We start from the raw sequence: 18,407 nt of genomic DNA, 5'->3' as shown, positions 1-18,407 counted from the left end.
TCATAGAGTAACAGCAGCACTGGCTGTGAGCTGTATAGGTCATGATATTTGGTTGATCATTGAGGATGTGAAAGGAGAGCATATATTAACATTACATCTGAATCATAGTTTTAAAAGGGTGTTTTTTTGTACCCACCAAATTCGGTGGGTAATCACTTCTTGCTAATAACAGGGTTTATTTTGGCTGTCCGTATTGATTATAATTGCTGGAAAAAAGTTTAACTGGAATTTTTAAAAAGGGATGTATAAAGTACTTAGTTTAGACTCTTAATCCATGGCACTATTATTAACAGCACTGTAAATATCTCAATTGTGATAATGTCTATGAGGGTAGGCAGTACAGTACCTAAATCTTATAAAAGGTAATAATTTCAATGAAGATTAGAAGTCTGACTTCATTTTCTTATTTTTTTTGTTTTCGTTTTAACCAAGGTAAAGGAAAATCACTTAAGCACTGTTTTTACTAAATGCAGTTATGATTATGCATTAGCACTAAAATGAGTTCAGCTGTGTCATTGTTAAGGATATTTATATTTTGTGTGTTTCAAGGCTTTTGTTGTAACATGCTCAGGGACTTGGATGGGAAATCGTTTAAGGGTGAAGCATTGTCTCTCAATTTATTTTTGTTAGGTGTCGACGACAGTGGAAACCTTTCAGGACTTGTCCCTGCCAATCCCGGGGAAAGAGGATCTTGCTAAACTCCACTCCTCGATTCACCAGAACCTTCCGGCCAAAGCCGGGACCTGCAGCGATACCTACTCCTCACAAGGCTGGATCTCTTTCATCATGGACTACATTCGCAGGTCAGACACAGCTCGCATGTCGCAAAGGAAGTAGGGCGGGGGCTGTAGTCTTTTATTTCCACTTTCTTTTGTCATCAAGTGGGACCTGTGGTGGCATTTTGCCTGGGATCTCTGGATTATGAATGTCTTGGATGATACAGGACGTACTGTATGCGTTAAGCTTCAGCACATATGTACTGCATACAATCAGGTGCAATGATTTGCTGCAGTGATTCAGGGTAATAGTACAACAAATGACAGTTCCTTCCCATCGTTTTTGTGTTATTTCACCTAAAGACTAGGAAATCAACTCAACAGAGCTCATTAACGTTTATAAGCATTTATGCAACCTTTCCCCCTTTCGGTGAGCCATCATATTATGATCTCCGTGAACTATTGTTACCCTTCAAAAGTTATTAGAGTGTCATGAAATGGTTGTAGGTGGCTCATGTGGTGAGGACTCTTACTTGGAGTGTAGGTTGAGCTCTAATAATTCAGGCATCACAGGTGTGAGCCTTGGGCACTAGGCAGCTCTGATCAGGATACGCCAAGTGTCACCAAGCCCAGGATATACTAGTCGGACAGAGTGAGATGGCAACTCTTGCAACTTCCTGCGTGCGTGTAGGCTTGAGGGATGTCAGTGTGAGAAGGGATGCTCTTGCATTCGACACTAACTCTCCTGTCAGTCACCATGGAGAAAATTATACATCAAAAGATAAATGACTCAGGTCAGGCAGGGTGGAGAAGCTTGTTTTGACCTGATTCACCCAGTACAGGAGTTTTTGCTGTAAGCCATGACAGAATCAGCGAATCCTAGTTGTATGTTTAGGAGCACTAAAAACGGGCACATTTTTACATTTCTCATTCAGAAGTGCCCACTGTGGTTGGTCAGCAAATGTTACCTCACCAGTCTCCATCAAGGTTCACTTAATTTCCTGCCCAACTGCTGAGGAACCTGCTAAAAAGAATGAAGAACAAGCTGGCAAAATTTGTTGAGCGCTCTTGTGGTCTCGGGTTACTTCTCTGCACACTTGGCGCTCCTGCCTGACCCTGTGCTTTGCTGCAGGTTTGTAGTGTCCTGTATCCCTAACTGGTTTTGGGGTCCTGTTGTCACACTAGAGGACTGTCTGGCTGCCTTCTTTGCTGCTGATGAACTGAAAGGTGGGTTTGTTTCCAAGTGTGCTCAGCCAACATCTTGTACTTTTAAAATGTCCTTCTCTAGGTTTAGAGGGTTGTGTTCCTATAATAATTTCCAATGAAGTGTTCCCGTGATTGATAACAGATAATACATTAAACCATCTATTATGTCTGACAAATAATTGTATTTCTGACTGCTTTAATTTTGCATGCCCCAACAGTTTGTAACCATAAGGTTTTTTTCTCATGTTTTCAGGTGATAATATGTACAGCTGCGAAAGATGTAAAAAGTGAGTTAAAATGTAATATAATAAAACTACATTAAAGATTTTGAAAAGGACAGCAATCACAGCTTGTTCTGAATACTACATTATTTTGGAGTAAGATGATTCTGAATAGGTGTTCTGACTTGCATGTTTCCATACCATGAAATTTAGGGTCCCTTTATTATTTGAGGTGTGCATGCAGATTATAGTATTATGTGGGGTTTACATTCCAGAACTCTGCCCTTCTTCAGATATGCAATAGAAAAAATGATGAACTGATTCAAATGAGAAAACCACCGAACTCTGTATTTGGACTGATAATAGAATAAAAGTCTACAAGTAAAGACAGCATAGTATGAGCTGCAGATATAGTTATTTCGGCATGTTTGTTAAATCATAACCATGTGTTATGATGCTGACATCTTCCCCTTATCTTACAGATTACGAAATGGTGTTAAATATTGTAAGGTTCTTCGTCTACCGGAAGTGAGTTTTTTTGTTGTATTTTCTTTGAATGAAGTGAATTCATAACAGAATGAATGTTTTAATTATAATTATTTTGTTATTATATTATTATTTAATTTATTATAATTCTTTTAGTGTAATATACAATATTATACATTATTATTTTATTATAACATTTTATTGGTATTATAGATTATTTCCAGTTTGCTTATAAACCATGTGGTTTCTCATTCTTAGATTTTGTGTATACACCTGAAGCGCTTTCGGCACGAAGTCATGTACTCTTTCAAGATCAACAGCCATGTGTCCTTCCCATTGGAGGGCCTTGACCTTCGACCTTTCCTGGCCAAGGAAAGCCCTTCTCAGATCACGACCTATGACCTTCTCTCGGTGATCTGTCACCATGGTACTGCAGGAAGTGAGTGTGGGTTGGGGGTTGATAGAATCTGTTTTTGTCAACATTCTGAGGAAAATAAAAAAGTATGCCAACATTCTAACACCAGGTGGCAGAGCATCTTAAAAAAAACTATTCCGCAAAATGGCTTTTTTAAGTGGGTAAAGTTTGTCATTCAAAAACGGTTAAGTGTGTTTGAAAAAAATTAGCAATACTGTAAAAATTTCATCCTTCAAGGCTTATTGTTTTCTTTTCATTCTTTTTTTTTCCCAAAGCTAACATTCCAGGGATACAATGTTATATAAAAAAGTAAAAATCATAGTAATAATCTCTCTTCAGGGAATAGTGTGATTTGACACTACTTATGTTCCATAAAGTACATTGCAGAAGACCCATAAAGAGACACTTTTCAGAGCTTTTTGTTCTGTTGTTTTGTTAGCTGCACTAGTTCCATGCCCAAATAACCACCTGCTAGTTATCCAGGACTATGACCCAGATTAAAACAAAGCGTCAATGTATCTACAAACTGTAGATAACAAAGCTTCAATGCATCTACAAACTGCAGATAAACTGCAAAATGTTTTTTTTTTGTGTCTCAGAGTTTATCTTTCATCTTTTCAGTGAAAACACATTACATAGTGGTAATGTAGTATTAGTGGGTGGGAAAAGGTTATTTATATAATCTGGGCCTGTTTTAGTGCAAAGAAAGTCAAATTGTTTTAATTTCTCTTTTCTGAATCAACATTTGTCTTTTTGTCTCTGTTGCTGGCCGTATATTTTTTTAAAGAAAGGGAACATAGTTTTCACTGGAGCAAAAATACCACTATGAGTGTATTCTGCTAAGGCATTTCCTATCGTATGATTGTTTGGTTTCTCAGAGCAGAAACGTCCCCAGCCACGATGGAAGGGAAGAACCAAATAATCTTCAAAAACATCAACTATTTGTTTCAAAAGGGACGAAATAAGTGCATTCAAATGCTTTTAGTTTTAGTGATTGAGCAAGGGCACAATTTGGTGACTTTGACTTTGAGTGTGGGGAAAAAAATGCAATATGAAGTGAGGTGGAAAAAACAAACGTTTTCTGTGCCGTCAAGCCCTTCAAAAGTCATGCCAACCCTGCCAATGCCATGTTCTTGGTAGTTGGTGGTTCTTTGGTACTGGCCGGCTTGTTGACTATCAGAATCATAATGCCATCCATCTCTGTGTCGTGACTTGTGTTATCCTTGCATTGAACAGGTGGTCACTACATTGCCTATTGCCAGAATGTAATAAATGGTCAGTGGTACGAGTTTGATGACCAGTACGTCACGGAGGTCCATGAGACGGTGGTGCAGAACGCTGAGGCCTATGTGCTCTTCTACAGGTGAGAAAATACCCCTCAGCAGTCAAAGAAATGATGTTTGGCCCATATATCTTTCAGTATCTCAGAATCAATCACAGGATATTGTGGTTTTTAATTCCTGTTCTCATAATCATCTAATTGAATGATTTCTTGACTTGATTTGCCTAAATTAACCTAAAGGATTACCTATAAAATAACGTCTGTGACCTCACACTAGGTGGACTGCCTTGTTAACGTAAGGACTTTGGCTCTCTCAGACCAGGATTTAAATACCACTGGTTTTGGATGATTTTGAATATAGTGCAATTTAGTTTAAAGGAACACATTTGCTGCTCTGACAGTGATTCGTGGACATTTCATGTGATAAATTGCAAGCAGTCAGAGGATGAACTTTATGACTTCAGGGCTTGCATACGCTGTGTGTTTGTGTCACAGGAAGAGCAGTGAGGAGTCAGTGAGGGAGAGACAGAAGGTGGTGGCTCTGGCCAACATGAAGGAGCACAGTCTGCTACAGTTCTATATCTCGAGAGAGTGGCTGAACAAATTCAACACCTTCACCGAGCCTGGCCCCATCACCAACCACACTTTTCTGTGTCAGCACGGAGGTGAGAGTGACTGACAAACTTGAGCTTTCTGGTGCTGTGTGTGACAGTGTTACTGTGAATCCCTGTCCTGGATGAGTTGGGTTAGATAGTAGATTTACATCCCCATGCAGATTATAAAGTAACCCCGGAATAACGAAAGAGTATATATGGAGACTATAGACTCTATAACAAAAGACTATTCTAAAGATGAACAGAGGTATCATTTTTTTAAATGTGGAACTGCCATTTTAATTTTTTTTATTTTGGGTGTCTTCAAGACATCTTTTGACATGCTGCAAGCTCCACAGTGCCTCACAGGAGAGTTAACACTGATTGGAGGAGCTGTGCGTCTCTCTCAGTCATGTTACTGCTATCTTACAAGCGCCAGGCAAGTCATAGAATGTGCCTAAAGGCAAAAGGAAACCCTGTGTATTAGTGTCCAATATATGTTGGCTTTGAAATATAAATCTCTGGAACCTCAGGTTGAGGATATCTTGAGGGTCTAATATCAAGTCACATAATTGAGCATTCCAAGCTCATAAAACACACCATGGAAGGTTGTAATATGTCCAGGAGTCTAGGTTCTTTTTATTCATACAACTGGAGCAACTGTTATTATAATGGCAAAATACAGATTGCAAAAACAGTCTAAATTAAAGCCGTTATGCAGTATGTAATATTTGTACTTCTTGGTTCCTCTTTTAAACAAACCCGTCACCCGTTGTTTTTTAAACAAAAAATTCTACAATGCAACTCATCTCAGATCTGACTAATAACTTAAATAGGAAAAAATATGAATAAATATGAAAGTATGAAAAATGATAACCACACATACCAAGTGGAGTCAAGTAAAACTGCGATACACAAGCACACAAAAGCATACAATGTAATTCAAGAGACTTTATATGTGTTTTCGGGGAATCTCACCCAAACCCAAAACCCAAACATTGTTTCTGTAGATAGTTTCATATATGCTCTCATATACAAACATGGCAAATCACAGTTTGTGTGTACCATGAGTGTACCAAACACACTTCGCAAGTTTATATACAACATGCTTTTTGACAATTGTGTGTCATTCCATTTGTACTAGTTTCTGATTGAAATTCTTGTTTGGGTATTTTTTATTTTATCATATATATTATTACATAGCAAATCAAGGTTTAGCCTCTTCCTGTGAAAAATGGAGACATCAAGTCAAATTTATTTTGCCATGTTAAAAGGTAGAGCTTTGGTTGGTGAACGTCCTGAGCCCTCTCTCCTGCTTGGAATGATTTTTGTACTTTACCATACGAGACTTCATCTGCTTGTTTTCTTGTAGCATCCAGGCCCTTGTGGTTACTGTCTGTTTCCAGACAAAAAAAGGGTCCATTCTTTTAATTTCATATAGGTCGGAGAAATACACAGCAACAAATAAAAATAATAATAATAAGCCCAAAGAGAAGCTGCTTAGTTACAGCATTTGTTGGACTATCAAATACTCGTCTATTCAAAATGGTCTTCAAACAAATCCTGATTTGCTTACAAAAGAGATTTCAGGTCACTTTGCAAAATTCTGTGTTAAAATATAAAACAGCTTTGGTTATCATCAGGAAAGGTTTTCATTTCGTAGGTTATGTAGTTTTGTTCTTTTCTTGCTAGGACAAAAAAAGATTTTTGGCACTGGTGTTTACACCAGAATTCTAAACTTGAATGTCTTAATATGAACAGGGTCTAAAATTGCAAGATTCCATGTTTCCATTCCAGCAGGATTGTGATTATATGCTAAGCAAGTGTTTCTTTGTTGGTGTTCTGGGTAACCATATTCCAAATTATATGATGTCAAATTCATTCTTGTATTTGAGCAGTAACTTGCACACCAGTTCTTTCAATACTAATTCCAATAGACACCTTATTCAGAATAGCCAGATATTATTGTGAGCTCCTGCTCATACAAATATCACCCAGTGGACAGAAAGGTGTGTTAATGCCAATCTACATTCATGTAACAGTAGGGTTTTGAGAAAATTTGTGGTTACTCTCCCCCTCCATTACAGAGGAAACAGGACATGACGTGCTGTTTAGTGGAACTCCTGGTGTGTCATAATCGGTGCACTGCGTAATGCAATTAAACTTAAAACAGCTCACAATTAAAACAAAACACGCTTTGGTTTTGTTGACGCATGTTGGCACACATGAAGTATTCCACTTCAAAGAAAACACAGGCAGACCACAGGTTATGTCTGGAATGCCTATTCCTATACTCATGTGGACAAAGCTCCAGCATTCATAGTACGTGTTTCAAACTAGAGCACTGAATATTCTGAATTCTCTCTTCATGACAGTGTGGTGAGTGAAATCAGTCTGCGTATGGAGGTTAAAATGTGTTATAAATGATGCTACCGTATGCGACGCCAAAACTCTCTGAGAGGTTAATGAATTTGTCATCGATGTCAGTTTCACTTTCCTTAAGGAATTTGTTTATAATACATGATTTCTGGAGTCATTAACAGCCAGCGTGGAGGTCTCCAGATATTCTCTGATAAAAATGAGAATCCTGTAAATTTAAAAAAATGAAAATTTTTGATGATTGGCTCAAGTCTAAAGGGGGTTTAGATCAATGAGAATAAGACCGTCGGTGATTGTCTTTATTTTGGCACAGGTATCCCACCCAACAAATATCACTATATTGACGACTTGGTTGTGATTCTGCCTCAGAACGTGTGGGAGTATCTCTACAACAGGTGAGCAGTCAATCTTCTCCTGTCGGTACAGGGCTTATGACTCATTCCAGCTGCTTTTCAAGCTATCTGCAGGCGTGACGTATTTCTCTGTACTTCAGTAATAGATAAAGTATTATAAGGAAATGTGAACATTTTTAACAGCACTTCAACTAAGTGCTGCACTGAGGACCCCTTCAAACATGTAGAAACTGTCTTGCATCAACTAATGCGCTAAGCTCCATGAAATTTACTTTAACCTTATTTTATATTGATACCTCTTTCCACTTTTGAGTGAATTATATAACAATAACCAGTTATTAGTTAAAGAATTAAGTATTATTGTTTTAATACTATAAGGAGAATATGGATGTGAGTCAGTAGTGGCAGATTTAACTCAGAACTCTGTAATGCAATTATCACCTTTAATGTCAAATGCTTGAAGAAGTGCGGGATTTCTGGGCATGTTCCTATAATGTTTGTCGCATAACAAGCCTGAGCAGTTGGAGTTCATGAAGTTCATTAAAGAATTGTGCATTCTCTCTAGGTTTGGAGGTGGCCCTGCTGTGAACCATCTGTATGTGTGCTCCATATGTCAGGTGGAGATTGAAGCTCTGGCCAAGCGCAGGAAGGTGGAGATTGATACCTTCATCAAGGTATCTTCTTTGGAAGCCATGACCCTATGGAATATTAACGTGAAAAGCAAAGTTTGGCTCTTCACCCATAGACAGCAAGTGAATGTTTTCTTGGAAAGATTTTTGTTACAGCACTGCACAAAACAAAAGATCATTACTCACACAGCAGCAAAAACAGCATGTGATAGCGCTGATCTGCAGATACATTCTAAATCAACAGCAGCTGCTATGTCTTTCCCTTTTTGATATTATTAAAGTGTGGTTAGATTCACATAATAGTAATCATTTAATGTTTGTGTGTGTGTATATATATATAAACTATACCACTTCTATAAAGTACAACACTTCTCTTGTTAAATGCATCCTCAGCAGTTGAGATGTAAAATGCTTTTTTAGGAATTCATAAAATGTTTCAAAAGGTTTTAAATCTGTTTCCTTTCCCCATGTAGCTCAACAAAGCATTCCAGGCAGAGGAAGCCCCCACTGTGATCTACTGTATCAGTATGCAGTGGTTCAGGGAGTGGGAGAGCTTTGTCAAGGGAAAGGACAATGGTACAAATGTAGCCTTTTTCTTTATATCCTGTGGAAAGTCAGAACTAGGGAGCATTGTGTCTTCCTGTGTTACCTCAGTTACCTGGATGTAAGACTCACAATCAGCTGTGCTCAGCTATAGCCCTAGTCTTCCTTTTCCTTTGCAAGGACGGAGGATTTAAGCAAGGTATTTGATCAGGCAGTGATCTAAGCTTCTAAGGGTTTAGAAGCTCTTAAAGCATGCAATTAACGAGCAATTAATCCAGTGGAGAATTTAACGTCACAGACTGTTTTCATGTTAACATTTTCAGTGAGGCCTTTTTACAGTTCAGTACGGATATATCTATCATCAATCGGATCGACCTGAAGTATGATTTAATGATGTATTATTTTGCTGACTCCAAAGCACAGCTACAACAAATGTAGACAATCTGTGTATTTATTTCGTGACAAATACAGCCTTGTAAAATCATTTACAAAAAATACCTTTTGACAGAAAAATACCAGAATCAAGCTTAAACCTGCACAATACCGTTTGATGAGTTAAGTTTTGAGTGGTGTGTTTTTCTGTCTAGAGCATGAGGTAGTTTTTCTACAGTGCTGTGCAGTAAAATGATTAAACTAAAATTATTTTCATGATTGTTCTCTTTTCCTTTTTCTCAGAGCCACCTGGTCCCATTGACAACAGCAAAATTGGAGTGATGAAAGGGGGGCACATACAGCTTAAACAAGGTTATTATTACTGCAGGAAAATTGACCTTGCTTTCATGCTGTGGCTTGATAGGAAAAGGGAGCGTTACCATTTGTATTATCCTTTTTATAGTTGAAATGCACGAACCTGCCGTTTTGTCCAGATGTTAAATTTTATGCCTATTTTTAAACCACTTTAATAATACTGGCAAACACATCCCACAATCACATTACATTATAATGTAAATCCAAGAACATAAAAAACAAACTACTGGTGAGCAGCAAAATAGATTGAAAATTTTGGGTTCTCAAATGGGTATTTAGGGATTTAAAGGTCAATATTGAAAAATTACACTGCATGCATTACTAATATTGAAACAAATGCTGTACTGGAAAGAGATGGTTTGGCAATGGCTAGCTGTTGTACTTTGGGTTTTAGGAGCCGACTATGGACAGATTTCGGAGGAGACATGGCATTATCTCTTCAATATCTACGGTGGAGGGCCGGAGATCGCGGTGCGTCAGACTGTGGCCCAGAGCGACACCGAGAGCCTGCATGGGGAGCGCAAGATTGAGGCCGAGACCCGGGCCATCTGAAGATGAAGAAGTGTCGAACCCGAGCCACAGGATAATGGCAAGTGTGAGCCTTTTGCTTTTCATGTTCAGTTGTTCAAGGGAAATGCCAACCTTGATACTTCTACTCCTTTCAGTTCGAAAGCTTTGATCCAACGTACAGTAACATAGCCAGCAGCCATATCATTCTGCAACTCACAACTGGCAGCCCACTGAAGCTAAGCAGGTGTGAGCCTGGTCAGTACCTGGATGGGTGACCTCCTGGGAAAAACTAAGGTTGCTGCTGGAAGAGGTGTTAGTGGGGCCAGCAGGGGGCACTCACCCTGCAGTCCATGTGGGTCCTAATGCCCCATCACTATACTGCAAACAGGCACCGTCCTGACTGTCTGTGGTCATTAAAAATCCCAAGGCGTTTCTCTAAAAGAGTAGGGGTTTTACCCCGGCGTCCTGGCCAAATTTCCCATTGGCCCTTACCAATCATGGCCTCCTAATAATCCCCATCTATGAATTGGCTTCATTACTCTGCTCTCCTCCCCACTGATAGCTGATATGTGGTGAGCGTTCTGGCGCACTATGGCTGCCGTCGCATCATCCAGGTGGGGCTGCACATTGGTGGTGGAGGAGGGGAGTCCCCATTACCTGTAAAGCACTTTGAGTGGAGTGTCCAGAAAAGAGCTATATAAGTATAAGCAATAATTAATTATTATGCTTTTTGGTCTGTTATGTACAGATTCATGGATGGCATGATATAATTTAATCATATCATTCATACATCTGTACAAAACAGACAAGATCTGATAAGATGCTCAGCAAAAGAATGATAAAAAGAAGTCTCATCCTAGTGAACAAAACGTCGTCATTTTTGCATCTTTCGAGTTAGGTCTTCAGGAACGCCACTCACTTTCTGCTGTGTTACTAAATAATTAGGAACATCATGTTTCATATCCCATTTCTACATACTTTTTAGGGTGACGAGTCAAAACCCACCTGTTCAAACTGCACTTGTACATCCTAAAATCCATCCCTGCTTGCAATCTGTAACCTGTCATCACCTTTACTTCACACTACCCACTAAATCTCAAGCACCTTTATCATTTTAATTACCACTCAATATAAGCTATTCAAGTGTTTTGCTTTGTACTCATTCCCCTTAGCTGCTAGGATTGGTTTATTGTTCTTTTTACTGTGTAACTTTATAACTGTATATCGGTCTAGCATACAGTGCCTTGCGAAAGTATTCGGCCCCCTTGAACTTTTCAACCTTTTGCCACATTTCAGGCTTCAAACATAAAGATATAAATTTTTTATTTTATGTGAAGAATCACCAACAAGTGGGACACAATTGTGAAGTGGAACGAAATCTATTGGATTTTTGAAACTTTTTTAACTAATAAAAAAATGAAAAGTGGGGCGTGCAAAATTATTCGGCCCCCTTGCGTTAATACTTTGTAGAGCCACCTTTTGCTGCGATTACAGCTGCAAGTCGCTTGGGGTATGTCTCTATCAGTTTTGCACATCGAGAGACTGAAATTCTTGCCCATTCTTCCTTGCAAAACAGCTCGAGCTCAGTGAGGTTGGATGGAGAGCGTTTGTGAACAGCAGTTTTCAGCTCTTTCCACAGATTCTCGATTGGATTCAGGTCTGGACTTTGACTTGGCCATTCAAACACCTGGATACGTTTATTTGTGAACCATTCCTTTGTAGATTTTGCTGTATGTTTGGGATCATTGTCTTGTTGGAAGATAAATCTCCGTCCCAGTTTCAGGTCTTTTGCAGACTCCAACAGGTTTTCATCCAGAATGGTCCTGTATTTGGCTGCATCCATCTTCCCCTCAATTTAAACCATCTTCCCTGTCCCTGCTGAAGAAAAGCAGGCCCAAACCATGATGCTGCCACCACCATGTTTGACAGTGGGGATGGTGTGTTGAGGGTGATGAGCTGTGTTGCTTTTACGCCAAACATATCATTTTGCATTGTGGCCAAAAAGTTCGATTTTGGTTTCATCTGACCAGAGCACCTTCTTCCACATGTTTGGGGTGTCTCCCAGGTGGCTTGTGGCAAACTTTAGACGAGACTTTTTATGGATATCTTTGAGAAATGGCTTTCTTCTTGCCACTCTTCCATAAAGGCCAGATTTGTGCAGTGTAAGACTGATTGTTGTCCTATGGACAGACTCTCCCACCTCAGCTGTAGTTCTCTGCAGTTCATCCAGAGTGATCATGGGCCTCTTGGCTGCATCTCTGATCAGTCTTCTCCTTGTCTGAGCTGAAAGTTTAGAGGGACGGCCAGGTCTTGGTAGATTTGCAGTGGTCTGATACTCCTTCCATTTCAAGATGATCGCTTGCACAGTGCTCCTTGGGATGTCTGAAGCTTGGGAAATCTTTTTGTATCCAAATCCGGCTTTAAACTTCTCCACAACAGTATTACGGACCTGCCTGGTGTGTTCCTTGGTCTTCATGATGCTCTCTGCGCTTTCAACAGAACCTTGAGACTATCACAGAGCAGGTGCATTTATACAGAGACTTGATTACACACAGGTGGATTCTATTTATCACCATCAGTCATTTAGGACAACATTGGATCATTCAGAGATCCTCGCTGAACTTCTGGAGTGAGTTTGCTGCACTGAAAGTAAAGGGGCCGAATAATTTTGCACGCCCCACTTTTCATTTTTTTATTAGTTAAAAAAGTTTCAAAAATCCAATAGATTTCGTTCCACTTCACAATTGTGTCCCACTTGTTGGTGATTCTTCACATAAAATAAAAAAATTATATCTTTATGTTTGAAGCCTGAAATGTGGCAAAAGGTTGAAAAGTTCAAGGGGGCCGAATACTTTCGCAAGGCACTGTATATTTGCACAGTTCTGTGAATATCCCTTACTTTTATATTGCCTTCGATAAAGGCATCATCTTAATAATTATTAATAGCAATTGAATAAACCTGAGAAGAAACACATTGTGATCTGTTTGTTTTTTAATCTGTGTTTTGTAGGTCATGCTGTATGCTAACTGGACCTAGTGGCACAGGCTTTGCTCCCTGACAAACAAATCGTGAGCACTTTTGTGATGTACCGGTGTGTCATCCTATCACGTGTAAAGAAGAAATAATTATAAGTATAGTAGGATTTTAGCGCAGTAGAGATATTATTTATTGAAGACCATTTAGTGAAGCCCTCCTGGCCTTTGGAGTGGCGACAGATGACTTCTATAGTAATATCAGGTTATCCTGTAATAATGTAATACTAGTAAATCACAGAGTTTCAGTCTAATGAAGCCTTTTAGCTTCAATGTCAAATGGCCAGTGGGAACCACTTTACATTAGCTGCAGCTTGGATACAAAGTTGCTTCTGTATAAACTATTTAATTAGCAAGCATGGCACCAAGCTTAAACACTGGATGTTGGTCTTAACATGGTCGTCTGATGAGTATCGGAACTGAAAAAGTTTCTAATGTATGGAAATGCACATTGTATATATTTCTAGGCCCCGGACTGTTGCTTTCTCAGCTTTGTAATGCTTCATTATTGCTTGCAGTCCCGCGCTAATTGATAGGTGAACAGGGTAGTGCGCTCTAGTCCAGGAATGTAGAGAACTGAGGACTGAGTAAAAAAAAAATTAAGAGAAGAGAGATGTGAAATGTCTTGACAGGTCTTCAACAGATCATGTACTCTAAGCTTTCTCTCTTATCAGTCTTAGAAAGTCTAATTCTGGATGCTCCCATTTATCAGGCTTTAGAGCCTGTATGAATCAGCCAACCAAAGAGAACAGAGAGAACAGTTTAACAGATGTGTGGGTGAGAACCACTCAATAGTGCTTAATTTCAACACCGGAACAAAGACTTCGATATATTTCTGCCTTACAAGGACATATATTAGTTGTTCCTAGTTAAAGATCAGAAGATGTCCCTGAGAGATTCATTTCAGCTGTGATTTTGTAACATTATCTTCATTTGTTTCAAGTATGAACTCTTAGAGTAACAGACGTCTTGCTGGTTATTGAAACAGTACAATTTTAGCTTATGACTGCACTTAAGCTTTGCGTAATTGTGCAAAATATGAATGTTACTGCCTCTAAAGGATCAAAAATAATTTACACATGAGTAGATCTGTTGTTCATGCTATAAGGGTTGCAGTATGGGAAGCAAAATGTCTGTAGTTTTGTGCTGGTGTCCCATATTCCTTGTCTAATGTCACAAAGCTTCTGTGTCTGAGTGAGGAAGAATGATTCTGTGGCAAACTGAAGAGGGATCCCTACTTTACAACCTCTCCAGACATAACGACACACATCAGCAAGGTGACTGGGATATAACCGGCTTTTCTTAGTGTACTGAATAAACAACCTTGACCAAGACAATACTGTTTGGAATTATTTTACGGTTCACACTAAAAAGCCTTCATGAGATTACAGAGGAGAGAAGGGTCCTGCAGTCAGCGTCAGTCTTTTGGTTTTAACATAATGCTCTGTCACTGTTTTTTTTTTTCTCAAAAGTCTTGCATCGGAAATAAAACAGAGTAATTGGCAAAATAAAATCATCTGTGTGAGACCAACACAAAGTAGACACAATTTATTAAAATGCTGTATATTCAACAGTAGATCATGCAATATCCCTCATGCAAACACTTGTTTCACTAGTAAGTCTGCAATCTGTATTAATACCCCCATTACTAATTCACCCAGTAGGGACTTAAGAGGATAAAGTCAGGAATTTTTTACTGGACAGAATCTGGAACAATCTGTCAATGGTTCAATTATCACTACCCTGTCAATAAGGTAAAGCTCTTATGATATTATATTTGAGGAGGTTCTGCATAGAGTGCCTGTCTTGTAAATGTACAGTGTCATAGTAGGCTCTTAATCCCCAACTGTGTACAAAGAGCGCCCCAAGAACATATCCAGATCTACACATACTGTAAAACGCTTACATTAGAATTGACTTGTGGGAACGTCGTAAAAATATCTTATGATTTTTGATGATTGGTGTAACAGAAGACTTACTAAATGTAATTTATTGTGCATAAAAGGGAAATTTGAACCTATTGTCAAAGTTGTTTTGTTTTTCTTTAATGTAAATTCTTCATGAACTGTTAATGACTGAGAAGCTCAGATCAAACCAGATGTGTTTAAAAAGAAACAAGTGAATTCCATTTCTACTTTGAATAAAGTGTCCGCATGTAACTGTAATGTGTTCTGTTCGGGCAGAAGTGTACATTAGGGCTCCCTGCGGTGCTACCTTGCACTTAAGTACACAAAATCAGTAAAAATTAATCAACAATGCACAAACTCCGCATGCTTGCTTTTTATATTTTATGCTGTCCATCACCATTTTCTTTGGTGGCCAGGCTTAAAGCACAGCTGGTGTTAGATGAACTAAAATGAAATACCTTGGTATTTATTGTGCATTCATATTCATTCATGTGTGTTCATTGAGAGCTGTGCATGCCGTTGACAGATAATGAGCACTGTAGACACATTGGGAATATACTCACAGATGTTGCTTGCTTCCAGCTGAACTGTGCAGGACGTCAGAATGAGGAAGCTCTTTCTGTTCCTTCTGCACTCTGTTGACAGCAGCATTACCACCTTCTAGCCTTATTTTGTAGGATCTCAGAAGCTAAAGAAGGCTGGGCCTTGTCAGTACTGGAATGAGAGACCTGTAAGGACAGACAGAATGCTGCTGTAAGTTGTGTTGGTGGATCAGTGGGTGGTCCACTTCTCACTGGATCAGAATTTCCAAACCAGTGCTCAGTATGGTGACCAGGGACACTGTGCTGTATGAGGTGCTGACCTACAGAAAAGGTGTTAAACCGAGGTGCTGACCCCTTGGTTTTGTACAATCCCTTGGCACTGGAAGAGGAAGGGTGTTACACCGTGGTGCCCTGGCTATATTCGGCTTGCACAGCCTGACCTCCCCAGATATGTTCCTTGATTAAATGGGTGAAGTCTTGCTATGTTTTCTCACTTCTCCAGCTGACCTGTTTTATAGTGGGGCTGTTGCCGCATGACGGCTCCTCCTGTTACGCAGGTAAGTGGCACAGTGCAGCAGCAGATAAACACGTCCCCTTCTATAGATGCAAAAGCTCACTCGTGGGTTCCGCTAGGATGACAATTGTTATATAAAGGCTAGATTGTAATACTCCTGTACTTACAGGGATGGCGAAGTGGTGTGAGGCAGGAGACAGGATTTAGGTTCGAGCGCACAATCCAAAACGTAATATAATTGTAACCGGGGACAAGCGTAAGTCAAAGGTCTATAAAGTTCCAGGGGAAAGTATGAAGTGGAGTAGAGACGGCAGTCCAGTGTCAAAGCCAGAGAAGTCCATCGCAGTACAGAGGCAATCCAGGAGCACAGTGAGAAAGCAAGCACAGTCGGAACATGAACAGGTAAGTGACTGGAGAACGCTTGGACTAGCAGAGAAAAATAAGGCTAAGCACAAGGAGATGAGAATGTGGGTCTTAAAATCCGGAATAAGTCTGATGGGAGGAACTGATTGCCTTCTGCATCGTGTTGTCATGGTTACTGACTGATAATGATTGAATTAGGGTTAGGGAATTAGCAATGAGTTGGTATGACAACTGTAGGTATGACATAGAATTATTACTGTTGTGTAGAGACCTGGGAATAGCAGGGTTGCACTTTCAATAGAGCATTCCCTTACTTTAACAGACAAAATTATCTGAATTCTTCAAGTTCAGGTTCAAGTTTATTGTCATTCTACTCATTTACAGGTATATGGTATAACGAAATGCTGTTTCGCTAGCTCTCAGACGATAAGTAGTGCGAAAAACAACAATACAATCGTATAAGAAAAGAAAGACAGACAACAGGCAGTGTGCAAAACAACAGGTAACAGGTAATGTGCAAAACAACATCAGACGTGGAAAAAACATACATCAACAGAATGAAATAAAGGATAGAAAATTATGAGGAGTGAGCTTCATGCAAACATCAGATTATATTGAACAACAAAAGGTAATGACTCTGTACAGCTATTTTTTATCCAATTCCCTTAGCCATCTTGAATTCCTTTCTATTCAAAGCAAGCCCATAACATGTTTTCATTTCGTCCAATTTGTATGTGATACAAGCAGAGCACTTTCCCAGGGACCTGCTGCAATGTACTTGTCTTTTTGAATTTCAGCTCCCTCTGCTATTTGCTTACATCACTTCTGTTTCTTTTCTGAAGTCCCACCCATGGAACACAATGAATAGCAGTAACTTTGCTCACTAGTTCTGGAAAGAATTACTGGGGCCATTCACTTTTGAAGCAAGATGTTAGAGGTCTTATTTCACCGGTTATCCATGCCAGCAATAAAACTGTGCATTTTTTCAGCTGTGAAAAACGTGTCAGGCTTGAAGGGTTCCCTAATAACGATGAGCGACAGACAGCAATTACTGACCTTTACAAAGAGACTGAATGAACTGGAAAATCTCGCTCTGGTTTCTGGCAGCGGTGTAATCATCGGTCGCCCTTGTATTTCAGGCTGATAGAGTAGGTCATCTGTGACTTATGTAAGAAACAAGCTGTGGAATTAATTCCGCAAGAGTCATCGGATGAAAAGTTTGAAATGATCAGTGCTGACCTTCTCATGGTTCTGGAATATACTGCGCGTAAGAAACAACAGTTCTGTCTACTTCACAATGAGACACTTGAGGAATAGGCCAATGACCACAATGTATAACCCAAGGGTCTGCTCTAGCCAAACATTTTTACTTCTGTTAAGAGTACGTGGTTTGCCGAGCTGAACATACAGTGGTGTGAAAAAGTGTTTGCCCCCTTCCTGATTTCTTATTTTTTTGCATGTTTGTCACACTGAAATGTTTCAGATCATCAAACAAATTGAAATATTAGACAAAGATAACACAAGTAAACACAAAATGCAGTTTTTAAATGAAGGTTTTTATTATTAAGGGGAAAAAAAAATCCAAACCTACATGGCCCTGTGTGAAAAAGTGATTGCCCCCTAAACCTAATAACTGGTTGGGCCACCCTTAGCAGCAACAACTGCAATCAAGCATTTGCGATAACTGACAATGAGTCTTTTACAGCGCTGTGGAGGAATTTGGCCCACTCATCTTTGCAGAATTGTTGTAATTCAGCCACATTGGAGGGTTTTCGAGCCTTAACTGCTTTTTTAAGGTCATGCCACAACATCTCAATCGGATTCAGGTCAGGACTTTGACTAGGCCACTCCAAAGTCTTCATTTTGTTTTTCTTAAGCCATTCAGAGGTGGACTTCCTGGTGTGTTTTGGATCATTGTCCTGCTGCAGAACCCAAGTAAGTGGGAATCAACTTTAAGGAAACGAGGAG

General features: G+C 39.4%; 1 protein-coding gene across 4 annotated transcripts in view; it reads left to right on the top strand.

Annotated features, from left to right (window-relative positions):
- usp20 (ubiquitin specific peptidase 20) overlaps positions 1 to 15,133 on the top strand; it is a 28,155-nt gene extending 13,022 nt beyond the window's left edge. For 2 of the 4 annotated variants that reach the window (XM_088940403.1, XM_088940401.1), the window contains 13 exons: positions 631 to 803; positions 1,849 to 1,943; positions 2,176 to 2,209; positions 2,626 to 2,671; positions 2,888 to 3,068; positions 4,281 to 4,407; positions 4,822 to 4,991; positions 7,612 to 7,693; positions 8,217 to 8,325; positions 8,754 to 8,856; positions 9,499 to 9,567; positions 9,965 to 10,159; positions 13,091 to 15,133. In XM_088940403.1, coding sequence (XP_088796529.1) covers positions 631 to 803; positions 1,849 to 1,943; positions 2,176 to 2,209; positions 2,626 to 2,671; positions 2,888 to 3,068; positions 4,281 to 4,407; positions 4,822 to 4,991; positions 7,612 to 7,693; positions 8,217 to 8,325; positions 8,754 to 8,856; positions 9,499 to 9,567; positions 9,965 to 10,122 — 1,347 coding nt within the window. In that variant the 3' untranslated portion in view covers positions 10,123 to 10,159; positions 13,091 to 15,133. Of the gene's footprint in view, positions 1 to 630; positions 804 to 1,848; positions 1,944 to 2,175; positions 2,210 to 2,625; positions 2,672 to 2,887; positions 3,069 to 4,280; positions 4,408 to 4,821; positions 4,992 to 7,611; positions 7,694 to 8,216; positions 8,326 to 8,753; positions 8,857 to 9,498; positions 9,568 to 9,964; positions 10,166 to 13,090 lie in introns of all 4 variants that reach the window. The other 2 variants (XM_088940404.1, XM_088940402.1) reach the window with 1 other exon arrangement.
- The last annotated feature ends 3,274 nt before the right edge of the window (positions 15,134 to 18,407 follow it).

Source organism: Atractosteus spatula, chromosome 23 (genome assembly GCF_055471065.1).
Source record: "Atractosteus spatula isolate fAtrSpa1 chromosome 23, fAtrSpa1.hap1, whole genome shotgun sequence".
NCBI classification, from domain to species: domain Eukaryota; kingdom Metazoa; phylum Chordata; class Actinopteri; order Semionotiformes; family Lepisosteidae; genus Atractosteus; species Atractosteus spatula.
The sequence above is the reverse complement of the archived record's forward strand: the minus strand, read 5'-3'. Positions and strand labels throughout refer to the sequence as shown.